The sequence below is a fragment of the Engraulis encrasicolus genome, unplaced genomic scaffold (genome assembly GCF_034702125.1).
Source record: "Engraulis encrasicolus isolate BLACKSEA-1 unplaced genomic scaffold, IST_EnEncr_1.0 scaffold_92_np1212, whole genome shotgun sequence".
NCBI lineage: Eukaryota > Metazoa > Chordata > Actinopteri > Clupeiformes > Engraulidae > Engraulis > Engraulis encrasicolus.
Genome location: NW_026946280.1, coordinates 62,501 through 81,283, shown reverse-complemented (window position 1 = coordinate 81,283; position 18,783 = coordinate 62,501). Strand labels below are relative to the sequence as shown.

General features: G+C 39.9%; 1 protein-coding gene across 1 annotated transcript in view; it reads left to right on the top strand.

Annotated features, from left to right (window-relative positions):
• LOC134445016 (NACHT, LRR and PYD domains-containing protein 12-like) overlaps positions 1 to 18,783 on the top strand; it is a 45,752-nt gene that overhangs the window by 19,390 nt on the left and 7,579 nt on the right. Inside the window, exons 9-11 of the mRNA XM_063194154.1 lie at positions 229 to 307; positions 8,058 to 8,191; positions 12,035 to 12,205. Of these exons, the coding sequence (XP_063050224.1) occupies positions 229 to 307; positions 8,058 to 8,191; positions 12,035 to 12,205 (384 nt within the window). The remainder of the gene's footprint in view (positions 1 to 228; positions 308 to 8,057; positions 8,192 to 12,034; positions 12,206 to 18,783) is intronic.

Genomic DNA, 18,783 nt, shown 5'->3' with positions numbered 1-18,783 from the left:
AAACAGCTATAAGTTCCTTGCCATTGGTAGCATGCTGATATTGAAGTCATAAGTCTGTTAGGCAGAATTACAAATGTTGAACATCTGTTAGACAGAATTACAGACATGCAATTGTTGCTGAGCTCAATTAAAGTGAATGGAGCATTGTATGTTGTAAAGACAACCAACTAATGTATTAAGAATAATAATATCATAATATTTTTCTCTTTTCTTTTTATATTTTTCCAGGCTGTTGAGTAGTGATGCAGCAGATGCAGCCCTGGCGATCAATTTTTTCAGCATGCAACTCTTCCTGCATCTTGAAAAGGCACCCCATTGTTGTTTTGACATTGGAATGCCATACATATTTCGCACTCTCCATCAAGAAACGTAAACGCAATACATGAGGAGCAAGGACACCGTCTAAAGCACAAATTGTAAAAGAAAAAAAAACGGAATTACATCTCAGCCCATCTAGTGTAGCTACACATCCATCTTTGGGAGATGCCATTTTCCCCAAATATGTCAATATATTAACGTATGTTAATGATCTCATTTCAACTAGTAGGATATTAAAATGTCAGAAATCACGGCCTGAAAACAAAATTCATAACCATTACATGCTCTGACAGCAGACCCGTCGCCAGAACTGATTCTTAAGGCGGGCTTATGAAATCCAAGGGTGGGCACCAAAATTATTTTGCTTATTTGACCATTTGCGCAGCCCAGCCATCACAAAAATCATTACATTAAACATGGCAGGACAGCGTGCGCTCTCTCACACACGCGCACACACACACACAGGCGCGCTCGCCGAAATAGAATACACGCAGCATCTCGAACTAATCAAACAAAAAAAACACGACTGGCAGCGGCGATTCTAGGGCAAGTTGGGAGCGAAAATGTTAAATAATGTATCGTCTTAGCGGTTATTCACCATAATACCCTAGGCTTTGGGGCCCTAAGCGTCTACCTCGAGCTGCCTGGTGACAAGATGCACCTCTGACGACAGGTTCAAAGCAAAGCAACCGTCAGAGTAGCTGCCTTTTGCCAAAATGCCAACACAGACAAAGCACACACCACCACCAACAACAACTGCATGTGCACATGATGAGGTATTAGATGACGAGCAAGCATCTCAAACTGAATACAAAACAAAACACCACGGCGCGGCCGGGTAGGCTATTCCAGGCCGGGTAGGCTATTCCAAAGCAACCAACACAGGTGTAGCCTACAATAGTTGCAATTGCATCACACAGAGACACGCACGCGCGCGCGCACACACACACACACACACACACACACACACACACACACACACACACACACACACACACACACACACACACACACACACACACACACACACACACACACAATGTGACTTACTATGAGTAGAGTGGCAGCGCTGTCTTTTGTCAATCATGTGTCTGCGTTTTTCCAAGCTGAACTTCCACATCTCATCTCCTGTTAGCGTCCAGAACTAGCCAGCAATATCGCCACATAACGCAGATGAAATTCACCACTATTTAAGGCCTACTAAAAACTCCAGCATATCTAGCCTACTATGACTGACATGTCGTATACGCGAGCCAACTGTTCTGCGGTTTTCTGAAAGCGGCATGCTTGTTTAAGCCTTCCCCAGTTTCGATAGCATGTTTCTGAAATCCTTTCAGGGATTGAAAAGGTTGTTGTGTCTGATGAATGATCAGATGCATCCTCTGCAAGGAATATCTTCTGCGATGGAATAACTTAGAGCTACTCGAGCCAATCCCAATTCCCAACTACAGGAAAATGAACGTCTTTTTGAACCAAAATATATCACGAGGTATTCTTTCAACAAAACCTGATTGGGTTTATCGGCGCGGAGGTCATTCACAGATCCATCAGTGGGGATAGCCACAGTGACCTGGCTGCTAGTGCTACTTTAGGGAACCGCTTCCTCGCTCTCGGTCCGGCTGTCATGGTCAGGAGGATCCACGAAGATAGTCCAGGCTTTTCTAACATGTCATGTCGTGGGTTATCCAAAGTTACCGATGTTGGAGTTTTAAAACAGTTGCGCATAGTGTTATCCATTGGAAAGCACAAAAACTTGCACGTCTGCAGGAACTAAGTTAACTTCATTTCCCTCCACAAATGCGTTTACTGATGGTTGCTGAGCAACACTGACGTAGACAAACTTTCCAACAAACTCACACGGTTTTAATATATTTAATGTCTTAATGATTGTATAACACTATAGTAGAGAGGTTAAGCCCAAAAAATAGGCCTTTGACTTCAAGTCATGATGCAAAGGTCCCCTTTGGCATGGAAGTACCTTGGGGTCATACAAACAAATTTATCCTAAGACACAAGTGAGATCACTCTTTTTTTCGGAAATAAACACGTATTTTCAAAATGGCCGCCAATGCATTGAAAATTCCCTATAACTTTGCTTCTGTTACCGCTATGATGACAAACTTGGTATCAAAGTATACATTTCTGGGGTCAAGGAATCCAATAAAATATGTCTCAAGTAAAGAAAAATAATAGTTTACCCATAAAATGATAATTGGAGGTAAAATATGCGTTTTTTAACAAAAAAATGAGTGCCAAAAGCATATTCCATTCATACGTTAGTTAAATACATATCAAATAAGTTTTCAATTAGTGTACTGTTGAGAGTAGGACAACAACAACTATGTTCACAGATTGAGGTAGGCATGTCATACCTACAATAGTGATTAAAAGTCATAGCTTAGCGTCAAAATGGCCGCCAATGCATCGAAAATCTATAACTTTACCTCTTTTACCGCTATGATGACAAACTTGGTGTCAAAGTATACATTTTTGGGGTCAAGGATTTCAATAAGATATGTCTCAAGTAAAGAAACACAACAGTTTAACCATAAAATAATAATTGGAGGTAAAATATGTGATTTTTTATATAAAAAATGTGTGCCAAAAGCATATTGCGTTCATACGTTAATTAAATACATATCAAACAATTGTTCAAATAGTGTATTGTAGAGAGTAGTAGGACAACAACAACTGTTCACAGATTGAGGTAGGCATGGCATACATAAAATAGTGATTACACGTCATAGCTTAGCATCAAAATGGCCACCAATGCATCGAAAATTCCCCATAGAGTCTATAACTTTGCTTCTGTTATCGCTATGATGACAAACTTGGTGTCAAAGTATACATTTTTGGGGTCATGAAATTCAACAAAATATATCTCAAGTAAAGAAAAACAACAGTTTACCTATAAAATCATAATTGGAGGTAAAATATGCAATTTTTTTATTTGTGTTTATTTGTGTGCCAAAAGCATATTGCGTTCATACATTACTAATAAGTAAATACATATGAAATAAGTGTTCTATTCGTGTATTGTAGAGAGTAGTAGGACAACAAAAACTAAGTTTACTATGTTCACTATGTTGACTGAGGAAGGCATGTCATACCTACAATAGTGATTAAAAACTCGTAGTTTAGCGTCAAAATGGCCGCCAATGCAACAGAAAGTCCCTATTGAGTTTAAAACTTTGCTATTGCTACGATGACAAATTTGGTGTCAAAGTATACATTTTTGGGGTCAAGGACTTCAATAAAATGTCTCAAGTAAAGAAAAACAACAGTTTACCCATAACATGAAAATTTGAGGTAAATAAGGACATTTCACACAAAGTAAATGTGTCATCAGAGTGACTTTACTTATCTCTTCCTTCAAAAACCTTTGTTAGTTAAAGGGGCCCTATTATGCTTTTCCACTACCCATTTACTGGGTTACTCAGCATCTGTTGTATGCAAAAGCTTGGTGAAAGAAAAAGAAAGAAAAAAGCATGACGAGTCCACCAAACAGACTTCACCCACATCATCACCATCATGTGAACCACCTTCTGTGGTGAGGTGGGCAACAAAAAGGAACTCAGGAGGGCTGCCACCCTTGCCTGGGATAGAAAAGTAAAAGAATGTGCTCAGGCGGTTGATGACACGCGTCTACTGACTGAACTAGCGGCTGGTGACATGATTGCTATTGATGCTGTGCTGAAACCAAACCATATAGCTCAATATAGCATAACTTATTATAGTACATTATATTACTTGTATTTATATTATATTACATTACATTACATCATATTACATTACATTATATTAGGCTATATTGTTATGATCAGTGTTTAAATTGGCTTTTGGGAGGTGGGGGAGCCCTTCACTCGCGGTCAAAATAGCTTAAAAAAATAAACAAATTTTAAAAATAAACATCGCCCCATCAGGCAAATACATGTATTCTATGAAGTTATTGCCCATAATTAATATCATACATAAATCAATGTATTACTCAGTTATGAGAAAAACAACAAGGTACCCTCATTCCCTCTTCACTGTCTTGGGTTGCTAAAAAATAGGAACAGTTAGACCAGTATCACACCTGATGCATTTATGTAGCCTACATTTTAATATTCTCTCCTGTCATTTGGCAACAGTATGCTCTACACGCAACGCTAGGATGGACACGCAGGAATCCTGTCATTTGCTTACTGTCTAAAAACTTTTAATACGTTCCTGGCATGTTGAGCCCACATAAAAGTAACCTGCAACCAAATGGCTACACATTCTGAATATGAAATAAGCATGAAACAACTTAGCATTCACAGCTCAGAGAAATATGCATTATGATTAGATAAATACTAAATGCTCTATTAATAGTTAGGAGGAAATATAGCCAATTGTAGCAAGCCAAAACGGCAAAGTTTCCTCTCACAATCGACTAAAAAATATTAAAAATATCAATTTTACACATATATCAACACCATAAGCATGAAAACACACCATATCACGATGGCAGATAGAAAGTGTAACACTGTACCTCAAGCTAATTAATATGCGGTAGAAAATTACTTCCGCGATTTAAATGACACAATGTTTACACATAGGCTACATCCTGCCTAATAGACGGTAATAGTACACCTTACCGCATCAAAACACCAAATAAGGACTCAAGTTTCTGGACGCACACAAGAAAGACACAAGATAACTGAACAAGATGGGAATATCTAAAAAACCATGTGAGTAAATTTGAGGATAATTTCCCAGAACTCTCGCAGCACACCTGCAATGCCGCCGCGGCCCACAGTTTGAGAATCACTGGTCTAAATAGAAAGTGTTAATAATGTATGAGTTTTTATCACTCTTGTATGACATGCCTACCTCAATCTGTGAACATAGTTGTTGTCCTACTCTCTACAATACACTAATTGAAAACGTATTTGATCTGTATTCAATTGACATATGAACACAATATGCTTTTGGCACACATTTTTTATATAAAAAACACATATTTTGCCTCCAATTTTATGGGTAAACTGTTCTTTTTCTTTACTTGAGACATATTTTATTGGATTCCTTGACCCCAAAAATGTATACTTTGACACCAAGTTTGTCATCATAGTGANAACAGAGGTTAAGTTATAGACTCTATATGGAATTTTCGATGCATTGGCGGCCATTTTGATGCTAAGCTATGACTTTTAATCACTATTGTAGGTATGCCATGCCTACCTCAATCTGTGAACATAGTTGTTGTTGTCCTACTCTCTACAATACACTAATTGAAAACCTATTTGATATGTATTTAATTAACATATTAATGGAATATGCTTTTGGCACACATTCTTTTGTTAAAAAAAACCGCATATTTTACCTCCAATTATCATTTTATGGGTAAACTGTTGGTTTTCTTTACTTTAGACACATTTTATTGGATTCCTTGACCCCAAAAATGTATACTTTGACACCAAGTTTGTCATCATAGCGATAACAGAAGCAAAGTTATAGACTCTATAGAGAATTTTTGATGCATTGGCGGCCATTTTGAAAAAACGTGTTTATTTCCGAAAAAAATAGTGATCTCACTTGTGTCTTAGGATAGATTTATTTGTATGACCCTAAGGTACTTCCATGCCAAAGGGGACCTTTGCATCATGACTTGAAGTCAAAACTCACTTAACCATCCTACTACTAGGTTTTAACCCAAAACAAGTACAACAAAATGAAATTATGATTTTATATAGGCCTATCTATTTCAATATTATTATTAAATGTTATATATTAGGCTATTATTATTCATTTACGATCTGAGTGACTGTAATCTGGCTTGGGTGGGTGGGCACTGGGCCAGGGCGGGCCCAAGCGTGTCAGTAGCCGGGTAATTCGTTTATAAGGCAACCACAGCCCTTTTAGAAGAGGCAACCCAACGTGCTGCGCAGTGCGTCGGCTTTCAGGTGCATCATTGATTTAGCACGGCCAGAAGCGTTCCTACTGGGGGGGCTGAAGAGAGGGCACGCAGTCAGGGCCGGTTCTGGCTTATTTGGCGCCCTAGGCGAGTTTGAGTTCTGGCGCCCCCCTACCCCCCCTTTTTTTATACCTTACAGAACACAAGAGTAATACCGGTAGTAAGCTTAACTAAATAGCATCAAGAACAATAACTGTTTTGCATCAAATGGATTTCTGGTTCTTTTGGACAGCCGACCAACACATCAGATTGAGTCGCATGAAAGTACCTTCACTGTGTGGTGTCTTGGATGTAATGGTGGTGGTGCCCCCAACCCCAGATGAGAGGGAGGTTATCAATGTGTTTGAATTGTAAAATGGAATTGAAATGCCAGGAGAGTGGTACAGTACATTTGCATGTCAAATGCATGTGTAGACAATAGGCCTACCAAGGAGGTCTGCATTGATAGCCTATCTACACTACCTACAGCATCACAAAGCATGGCAGCATAACAATTTTAATAAGCTACACATTTGTGCTGTCTATGATTCCAAACCAATTTCATTTCTGTACTGGAAATAGTGGTGCATTTGTGAGTAGGAGAATGAGAAGGGGGCTATCTATGTGTTTGAACCGGAGGGACAGGGTGAGAGAAAGGGAGAAAAGCTGTCACGCTTTTGAATTTCATAATATACAAAATATAGTAAATAGCCTCACTTGTCTGCAATACTACATCACTCAGCATGAAAACATGCTGTGCATGGTTCTCTTACATGATTAATGTAGGCCTAGGCCTATATGTCATTCTGGTCTGGAAACAATGTTTTTTTTAAGCTTACAACAAGCAGGTAATTCATTCAAGTGGATGGAAGGAGATATGGCAGCTAAACTTGTTTTAAACATGGCACCAGTCTTACTTTACATTGCTGGTCAACCTAAGCAAGTATTATGATGTCAGGTGGGTGTTAGTGAGTAGGCTACTAACAGCTACTTTACTGGATTTCATTGCTTGGCATACTTGGCTAATGTTAGCATGCTAACTAGCGATTTCTCAGATCAAAAGCAAAGCTCTTTTTCCCTCTAATTCCAAACAGTAGCCTCATAACTATTAGGCTTTACATTACCACAAACGGTTGCTGATTAAACCACATACTTCCAAAACACCCTCTGCAACTCCTGCATCATGCAATGACTGGTTTAATGAGAACATAACAATTCTCCACCCAGCAGAGCAGCATTGCTGTTTGCGCTTGCCCTCTGTCTCTCGAATGAGTCTCCAAATTCAAAATAGATCGCACGCTGTCACTCGTCCCGCCCCCTTTCTCAGGACTGTCTGTTTATTGGTTCACAGACTTCCCAGAGACAGTTGAAAGCGATATTACTATTGGCTGAGGGGCGCTTTGCCGTGAGGAGCGCTTTCGCCACGCTTTGTTGATTGCGACTTCATAAAAAAACCTCCATATCGCAAAATTACGCATCGGAGAGCGCCATTTCGGCGCTCCTTCTTCACATTGCGCTCTAGGCGACCGCCTAGCCGGCCTATGCTTATAACCGGCCCTGCATGCAGTGCATGTGATATTGTTTAATTATTCTTTTTAAAAAGGGAGCGGGAGAGAGGGCACGTTCAGTAATAGGGCAAAAAAGAGCAGTGGCAATCGCCCCCCCAAAAAGGAGGGGGACTGAAGAGGGCACGTTCGGTGGCAGGGAGAAAAGGGCAGGGGCAACCGCCCCCCTACAGGTCTATGTGTGCACGTGCCTGTCAGGTAATAGACCTTTTCATCTCCCCAGCTTGTCAGACTGTGGTGTAACAGGAGAAGGATATGCTGCTCTGGCATCAGCTCTCAAATCAAACCCTTCACACCTGGAGGAGCTGGACCTGAGAGGAAACGACCCTGGACACTCTGGAGTGGAGCTCCTTATGTCAGCACTGACCAATCAGAAGTGCAAACTCAGGTGAGAGAGTGGAATTGGATTGAAAGTCAGTGTGATACGAGTATGTTTTCCAGTGTACCGCATAAGAAAAATAAAACAATGTATGATGGAGTGAGGGATAGGTCAATGTTTTGGGCATTTTAAACATTTCACAAAGGGATACAATAGAATAAAAGATAAATAAAAGAGAACCCCCATGGGTTCAGGCCAGTCTTTTTGGCAAATAAAACACATAGGTGAGTACATCTATGGCCTTAATACACCAAACCCCCAAAAAATTGATACAAAAGGTTTTTCAACTGATTTCAATACATCCAGGTGTCCTTACTAACATACTGAACATCTAGAAAAGTCTAACGTCAGGAAAGGGGTCATTTTCAAGATCAAAGTTTTTCAAAATAAAGGTTATTACATGATAATTACATTATTAGCTAACTTCAAAAGACCTATTTATTTTATATTGGAAAGCCAGAAATGTTGTATTTGTGATAATGAAATGAAATATTTTTGTCAGCATTATATACTTGTCAAAATTGCCAGATGCTAACTTCCTTATATTGTTCAACTTCACTTTGTCATGCTATTTGTGTTGGACATTTTAAACATTTCACAGAGGGATACAATACAACCATGAGAATCCCCATGGGTTCAGGTCAGTCTTATGGCAAATGAAATACAGTGCACTGCACACAATCAAATAATGCCTGGCTTTAAACTGGAGGAAACAAGCAAACTGCACGGTGTGGCTGCCTTTCCTGTAGCATTTATAAATAGGCTACAAGGTCCACTTAAAATCCCTTAAGTTGACAGGAATGGACGTTCGTGGCTGCCTCCTCTGGGGGGCTTGTTCAATTTCTCGATGCCTATGTATTGTGACTGTTTTTTTCCCAAACAGGGTTGTGCTCATCACAGTTAATGCACGCCATACCTCCAGTGGCACGCTGTAGTAGTCATTGAAAAGTTAACTACCATAGTACTACAATACCATGACCGTGCACAGGGCCTTTAGTAATGCACTATGAACTTGGTCATTGTCATTCTGTTAACAGCAAATGTATAACACTGTGTTTTAATAGGTTAATGCAGTGGTCTCCAATTATTTTTCTCCAAGGGCCCAATTACGATGAGGCTGCGGGCAAAACCAACGCCCGAACCCAATGAGAAACAAGTTATTTGCCTGGACAGAGAAAAGATTTTCGCTTTTCCATTTCACTTCCCAATGTCTGTTATGAGACTGTTAGCATATAAGATCTAACTCTCTGTGAATGCTTTGGGGAGATATGACACACTGAAGTTTTAGTGATTGAAAATCACATACATTTATACTTTCATTTGTTCTGACCTCATGGCAGGCCAAATGCTTGCCATGCCCGGGCCGGATATGGCCCGCGGGCCTTTGTTTGGAGACCAAGGGGTTAATGAGATGTGTGGGGTGATAACTGTCTCCACAGAACGGTGTTTCTGTCAGCAGAGCAACAAGTCGCAATTGAGTTTGTTTTTAGTTTTCTGACGTTCATAACAAATTTGGAATGGCTGAATCATTATGGTCAAGTAAAAAATATTATTTGTTGTCATTTGTCAATGTCATTTAGTCTCGTACACGAAAAGAGAGACACTCACTCTCTCCTTCTCTCTCTCTCTCTCTCTCTCTCTTCTCTCTCTCTCTCTCTCTCTCTCTCTCTCTCTCTCTCTCTCTCTCTCTCTCTCTCTCTCTCTATCTCTCTCTCTCCACTTAGATCATTATCACACATCAGTTATGCACAGAAGGCTGACGAATTTTAAATTAGATTAGCAAGAACTATACGAAATTGGAGAAGAGCAGAACATAATCCAGCAGCCCCATAGGAGATTAAAGTCCCTGCTCTCTCTGTGATCATTTCACTGCAACATTACTATTTCCTTTGCACTGACTTTAAAGGTGCACTGTGTAATATTTTTAGCAGTTTCTTTCCATCTTCAGTTCACACAAGGAAGAGCGCGACACTGCTTCTTCACAGTTCACCACTTTTTTCTTTTTTCTTTGGTGCTGACGTTTAGGCACTTATGCCTTCACCAGAGTAGCAGTTCCTTTCCAAAATTCATGCCTCCCACTTGAAATGTGAAACGATGTATAAACACCATTTTGACATGAATGGTTCTCTTCTGTGAAACAAAAATGTTGGTTTAAAAAAAAAAATGTTTTCCCCAAATGAACCTGCAAAAGGGGGTTTGTCTTATATTCCAGATCACCTTATATTCAGGTCATTACGGATATCACTGTTATCATTTACTGTTGACCTACAGCTGGAAAACACAATGGTCACTTGAACTCTTTCCCCACACAGCATAACATATCGACCATACCTTTATTTTATTGACTATCTTAACTGAGCACAGCACTATCGACCATACCTTTATTTTATTGACTATCTTAACTGAGCACAGCACTATCTGCCATACCTTTATTTTATTGACTATCTTAACTGCTTGACCGCTTTAGCTGTTTCAAACACCGTCCCAACGTCTAAAATTTCCAAATTAAATATCTGATGAATGAGCTGCATGCAATAGAACCACATCGCAAGGGTGACAAAAAATCATAATAACAAAACGTCTTCATTTTCAAAACATACACGCCATCATGATACAGTGATGATGCAAGGTCAATTTGAATAAACTTGAAGATGAGACTGCAGATGTCCCGCAAGGGCCTATTGCATTGCATGTTGTACCCACAGTACTGTGAGAGATCAAAATCTTCTCATTGAAAACACATACTGTAGGGTAGAGTGATAGTGTTGGATAATCTGCATCACTTTGGCGTCACAGTGTCCCAGCTGCCGCAGCGTCCTTACTGCTCACAACCAGCCCTGGCAGGGGGCTCCCCTAGGTGGCCGCTGGTCTCTGCCTGAGGTTTCTTCCTGACTATAGGGTTTTTATTTTCTCAGACCTCACTGAGCTTTTTTCCCCCTACAAACTATGATTCAAGCGAAAGGGAGTTTTTCCTCACCCCTGATGCCACCAGGGGCCGCATCTGAGCGCCCAATCTCTGTGTGACCATCTATGACTTATGCTAGGCCCAGCCACTATGGACCTTACACCTCTAAGAATCCTGGTCCTAACCCACGGTGACCTTATTGACTCTGCAATCTCTATCTATCTCTTCTTCCTCTGTCTTCCTGCTATTTCTGCCTCTCCTCTATACCTCTCCTTTTAAATCCATCTCTAACAATGATGTTTTTCCCCCATTTGTTAAGCACTTAGAGTTACAAGCCTTGTATGATACAGTGCTATACAAATACAATTATTATTATTACTATTATTATTATTATTATTATTACTTCTGCATGCGCTGATACACTCTGCACATCTGTGTTGATATTCAGAATGCCTCTCCACAATACTCTGTCAGTCAGGGTCATTAGTAGCCCTATGAAAATAGAGCGTGTCATTGTAATTGTGGTGCACTGCTCTTTCTGATGAAGACATGTAAATATTAGATCATCAGTGCACAACTTGTAGAAGAACACAGGTGTGGATATGTTGGAAGCAGGAATAAAACATCAACACATACAGACACACTCACGGTCACATAGAGTACAACAATTAGTTGCTGGAAGGGCTAATGTTGTACAATACATTGGCATTGAGGATAGATTAGGTAGACATTACAGTTATGTTGTATTATGTCAGGTTGACCTTTTCCATCTGTAGAATGTTTAGCAGTAACGACAGCAACTGTGTAATCTTGGAACTGAAAGACTTCAAAACTCACAACAGAAAAAAGAAAACGTTATTTGTCACACAAATGATGATCAGTGGTGAATCTCTACTTAAATTTGGCTCCTACATAAATACTGTGTTGTTATCTCTCCCATTGTGTAGGTTGTTGTCTGATGAAGCAGAGAGAGCCTGTGAGTATCTGACTTCAGTTCTGGATGAAAACCCCTTACTCCTGACAGAGCTGGACCTGGATGGGAAGATATCAGGAGACTCAGGAGTGAAGCAGTTCTGTGCTCTACTGGGGGATTCACACTGCAGAGTCAAGACACTCTGGTTAGTGATTTAATGTGTTTTTTTCTGTTTATTTATGAAGTAGTTACGAGCAGTAAAGTATGATTGTTATGTTAGCACAGTTGTGACTTGTTATTATCTGGTTTTAAATTGTGTTATTGACTAGTTTGCATGTAAGATTGCAATAAGCATGTATTTGGCTTGGTAGTTGGCCTTGGTGTACAGTATGTATTTGGCATGGTATCTGGCCTCGGTGAACAGCATGTGTTTGGCATGGTATCTGGCCTTGGGGTACAGCATGTGTTTGGCATGGTATCTGGCCTTGGTGTACATTGTACAGTAAAGCATGTATTTGGCACGATATCTGGCCTTGGTGTCCAGTAAACATGTATTTGGCATGGTATCTGGCCTTGGTGTACAGTACAGCATGCATTTGTCATGGTAGTTGGCCTTGGTGTACAGCATGTATTTGGCATGGTAGCTGGCCTTGGTGTACAGCATGTGTTTGGCATGGTAGTTGGCCTTGGTGAACAGCATGTATTTGGCATGGTAGCTGGCCTTGGTGTACAGCATGTATTTAACATGGTATCTGGCCTTGGTGTACACTAAGCATGTATTTGGCATTGTAGCTAGCCTTGGTGAACAGCATGCATTTGGCATGGTAGCTGGCCTTGGTGAACAGCATGTATTTGGCATTGTAGCTGGCCTTGGTGTGCAGCATGTATTTGGCATGGTAGTTGGCCTTGGTGTGTGCAGTATGTATTTGGCATGGTAGCTGGCCTTCGTGTACAGTATGTGTTTGGCATGGTATCCGACGGCCTTGGTGTACAGCATGTATTTGGCATGGTATCTGGCCTTGGTGTACAGCATGTATTGGGCATGGTAGTTGGCCTTGGTGTACAGCATGTATTGGGCATGGTAGCTGGCCTTGGTGTACAGTAAGCATGTATTGGGCATGGTAGCTGGCCTTGGTGTACAGCATGTATTGGGCATGGTAGCTGGCCTTGGTGTACAGCATGTATTGGGCATGGTAGCTGGCCTTGGTGTACAGCATGTATTGGGCATGGTAGTTGGCCTTGGTGTACAGCATGTATTGGGCATGGTAGCTGGCCTTGGTGTACAGCAGTGGTTCCCAAACTGGGGTCCGGGACCCCAGGGGTGGTCACGCTATTGCAAGGGGCTCGCGAAGAGAAGAGACTGACGGGCAGCGGACTGTAGCGGACCGCCCCTCTGACTTGGCCAGTCAGGGGACTGCGCTACCTTTTCCTAACTACACTTCCCAGCGAACACCACAGCACTCCGAGTCATGCGGGGAGTGGCCCCGTGTTAATAACCCCAAGTTCAAGCTCAATGGCGGGTGAGACTGACTGCTATTCCAACGCGGCAGAGAAGCAGTGCGAGCGAGAAGAAGACGAAGAGTGTGCGCCTGGAAGAGAAGTTTTAACGACCGCCGACCGTGTGTTTGGTAAATATTTTGTGTTAAATGCTGACGTGGCATTCCTTAACTTTAACTTTGGTAGTTTGTTAAACTGCCTGGCGCCTGAACCAGACATTTAAAAAACATTTTCATATTCACCCTCAGTAGGCTAGGGGGCGTCACGTTACAGAATGGCGCCTGAACAGGGACTGTACTAAATTGACAGACTCTGATGATCATGGACAATTCACTTGAACATTGAACATTAAGATTTTGTTTGCTGAATGCAAACCGTTTTCATTTGGAGCTGATTAATTCTCTTAATCTGTGGTTACAACTAACTGTGGACAATTGAAACTGAACTCAAGTGTTGCTTTGCATTGAATGGACAATTATATTGAAAAGGACTGAACTTGGACTGCCTTCAGTGGCTTGTATAGCCTAAGTGGGTTTAAAACAATTTCTAAGAAAAATAATCACTGAAAAAATGGCACATTGACCAAAAAGGCACTTTGGAGAAAAAAATGTCTCTTTAAAAAAATGCACAGTGATTTTGTAACCTGTTAAAAATATTGGATGTGCTTCAATGTAGACAAACAGTAATGTTGGTGGTGCATTGAGTTAATGATTTGGGAGATTATTCATATGCATTTATTGCTGTAATTCCCATTCGTTTGTATACACTCACAACAGCACATATCGACAACTGATTCACATACACACACATCCTTGCTTTGACCTGCTTGGCACTACAGCCAACTTCAGCCACTATGTCCATCAACGTTCTCTCTGTTCCACCACGGAACGCCCTTTTCATACCAATCCAACCTCCTCTCCCTCTGGTCTCTTTTGGAGTATCGTACACCAGAACCAGAGTAGAAAAGGACATGGATTTTAATGCAACACAAAAGAACTTTGAAACATTAGGAAATAACATAAAAACAGAACTCAGTGCAATGCTGGATAACATGAGAATATTCTTTGTGGATTTTAAGCAGCAACTGTTAACTGCCTTTATTGTTTATATAAAGCCTCAAGTGTATGCTTTTACATAATATACCATAACCATTCCATAAATTAGTTAGTATCCATATTAATTTGGGACAAAACATGTTTGGAATGTTTGGAAATGTAATGGTGGTGGGATGCAGAAATGATGTTGGGCCCCAGCAGAAAATGTCTGTGAACCACCTGGTGTACAGTAATGCACTTGTTAGTCTTGCTCTTACTGTTTGGTGCTTGTCTGCCTTGCTTGTTAGTCTTGCTCTTACTGTTTGGTGCTTGTCTGCCTTGCTTGTTAGTCGTAAATGTCTGGGAACCACCTGGTGTAGAGTAAAGGGATGGGATTTTGAGGTGGAGGTCAGTTAGGTTGTGTGTAGAACCACCTGGTCTGGGAACCACCTGGTGTACAGTAAGGAGGTATTTGGCATGGTAGCTGGATCTATCCCTTTCATGCAGACACCATGAAAAAAATGTGCAAGATTTTTTAGATATTGATTTTCTCACTCATAATGGAGCTAATATGAAGAATCTTTTGGAATTTTTCAAAAATCTCTTTTGATGTGGAAGTTATTTTACTGTCCACATATGTGGACACTGCGCATCAAAGGAGTGAAAAGTTATATAGGCCTATACTGTATTTCAAGTTCAAATTAAGCTGTTTTATTCATTTTTATGGTGTTTTATGCTATATAACAACACAATATAACACTTTAACACCATATATCACTGTAATTAACCAACAACAAAAACATATATATAAAAATAGCATTGTTTATATAGGCGGTCATAGAAAAATATGTGGGAAATTCTTATTGCATGCAAGAAGACAGCCAATGCTGGTGAACAAAAAGCTCAGTTTGATTCAGCATGTACTCTAGCTCAATCTTACATCATTTATGTTGTCCCTGTATAAAAGGTAATGTGAAATTTGCCTCCAGACACATGCGTTCTGTAGTCATTCATCAGCATTTTCAAGTATTTTCTGTAAAAAAAATAGTGTTAAATAGACCCCCTATTATAAATGTAAGTTAATTTACTTACTTTCCATGTTACCTTGTGTCATATTACAACATTATATGACACTTATGCATTATACATTACACTATTTAAGGAACAAAGATGAAACAAAGAGGAAAAAAAACCTGTCAATTTAGCAATATTTACATACACAGCTATGGCAAGATTTGTGGGGAAAACCTTGTTGCATGTGGAAAAAACCTTAAATTCTGATGAAGACACATCTGTATTTGATTCAGCATGGATTCTAGCTCAATCCTACATCATTTATGTTGTCCCTATATGAAAGGTAATATGAAATTTGCCTCCAGACACATGCGTTCTGTAGTCATTCATCAGCATTTTCAAGTATTTTCTGTAAAAAAATAGTGTTAAATAGACCCCCTATTATAAATGTAAGTTAATTTACTTACTTTCCATGTTACCTTGTGTCATATTACAACATTATATGACACTTATGCATTATACATTACACTATTTAAGGAACAAAGATGAAACAAAGAGAAAAAAACTGTCAATTTAGCAATATTTACATACACAGCTATGGCAAGATTTGTGGGGAAACCTTGTTGTATGTGGAAAAAACCTTAAATTCTGATGAAGACACATCTGTATTTGATTCAGCATGGATTCTAGCTCAATCCTACATCATTTATGTTGTCCCTATATGAAAGGTAATATGAAATTTGCCTCCAGACACATGCGTTTTGTAGTCATTCATCAGCATGTTCAAGTATTTTCTGTGAAAAAATAGTGTTAAATAGACCTCCTATTATAAATGCAAGTTATTTTACTTACTTTCCATGTTACTATATGTAATATTACAACATTATATGACACTTACACATTATATATTACAGTATTTAACGAACAAAGATGAAAAAAGAGAAAAAAACTGTCAATTTAGCAATATTTACATACACAGCTATGGCAAGATTTGTGGGGAAACCTTGTTGCATGTGGAAAAAAACTTCAATTCTGATGAAGACAGATCTGTATTTGATTCAGCATGTATTCTAGCTCATTCCTACATCATTTGTGTCATTTTGTGGTGAAAGAAACCCGAAATATGCCTATAGACACGTGCGTGAAACACTAATTTTAGGTAGTTTTTCTTGAATTTATTAAATTAAAAGTGTTAAAATGTGTTAAATATGTTTATTTATTTTCACATTTACATTTATATACACACTATAATCATTATAAATGCTCATAACATTAAGTATTTGCCCAAAATGAGCAGAATATTCTCACGGTAATCATAAATAATATGTTTATCATTAGACTCCCTTGATGCGCAACGTCCACATACGTGGACAGTAGCTTTATATTGTATAAAAACCTACCTTTATTGTAAATTTGGATTTTAACAACATAGACTTCTCAAGTGAACTGTACTAAACATCATAATATTTTTTAAAACCTGAAATTGCCCTTTGGTGTGGTTGATTTTCAGATATAAACATGCTTGTTATGGTCATAATTCACATCGGTGGATTTCTTAGATTGATGATGTCATCAAACACTTAATATTTAGTGCAAAAAGTTATAATTGCTGTTAAAGTATTGTAATGAACCTCATGGTACTTCCCATATACAATTTGGAAAAAAATAACCACTATTTACCTATCTAAAGTGGGGTTAGAATTACTGTCCACGTATGTGGACACCGTGCATGAAAGGGCTATGCAATAATGACAGGCTAGGGTTAGGGTTGGAGGGGCAAGGGGATGAGGTAGGATCATTTGAGACGGGTTGAAGAACAGGAGAGATTAAATCTGTGAGAAGGGCGCCCCCTATAGAACTTTAAATCTCTGAGAAGTTTGTCCCCAATAGAACTTTGAGACAGACGTCACCTCCCTTGATTTGCTAATGATTGATTGCTTCCCAACAAAGTGGGAGGAGTTCCCGTATTTGCGGGACTCTTGACCTGACTGGTAGCAACGCTGAAGCTGTTGCGTCACTAGGACGGCACGGCCTGGCTAGCTTTGGCAGAGCCTGGGATAAAGTCATCCAAAATGCCCCCTATCCCCACCCAGTATACAGTGTAATGAGGAGCCCGTTCTGGGCCCCCTATGTTCCCTGGCTCCTATGTTCCCGTACTGACAGGTTTGGGTTAGGGATGGGCTTTGGTCTCTACAGATTAACTTTCTCCGGTGACCTGGGGAACATCTTGTTAGTACACTCCCCTGAGAAGCAGACGAGGTAAGAGGAAAGCTGCCAATCACCCCCACAGGAGGATGAAACTGATGTGGTATTCATGTACAGATGGATGAGAGTCCATATTGGCTGTAGTATTCATGACATCACTAATATACAGATGGATGAGAGTCCATATTGGCTGTAGTATTCATGACATCACTAATATACAGATGGATGAGAGTCCATATTGGCTGTAGTATTCATGACATCACTAATATGCAGATGGATGAGAGTCTGTATTGGCTGTTGTATTCATGACATCACTAATATGCAGATGGATGAGAGTCCATATTGGCTGTAGTATTCATGACATCACTAATATGCAGATGGATGAGAGTCCATATTGGCTGGTTATTACAGATGGATGAGAGTCTATATTGGCTGGTTATTACAGATGGATGAGAGTCTATATTGGCTGGTTATTACAGATGGATGAGAGTCTATATTGGCTGGTTATTACAGATGGATGAGAGTCTATATTGGCTGTTTGTTGTGGATCACTGCAGTGTGTCCAGCTGCATTATTACAATCATTCATCTCATTTGGCTTGATGAAAAGTTTAACTATGAAACACATATTGACAATCTTCCTAAAAAGCTTAGACCAAAACTGAGTTTTTATTTTCGCTTGAAAAAATGTTTTCCTGCCAGGGGCGCTGCCAGAAATGTTGGGCACCATGAAAGATTCGAATTTTGGGCCCCCTTAAGGGCCCCTGTCAGTGCTTGGGCCCTTAGAATCTGTACCACTCCCCCCCAGCCCCCCCATGCGGCCCCCATGCCTCCTGCTGCTATTTTGCGATTGGTCCAGAGCACATTTTGACCTATATTAGACTATGGTGGCATATTATATATGCATGCGTCCACCTCTCTTTTAAAGAAACTGGATGTAGTTTACCATGCAGCGCTGCGTTTTATTACCAATGCAAATATGAGAACACATCACTGCAAATTATATGAAAAGGTAACATGGACCTCATTAGAAC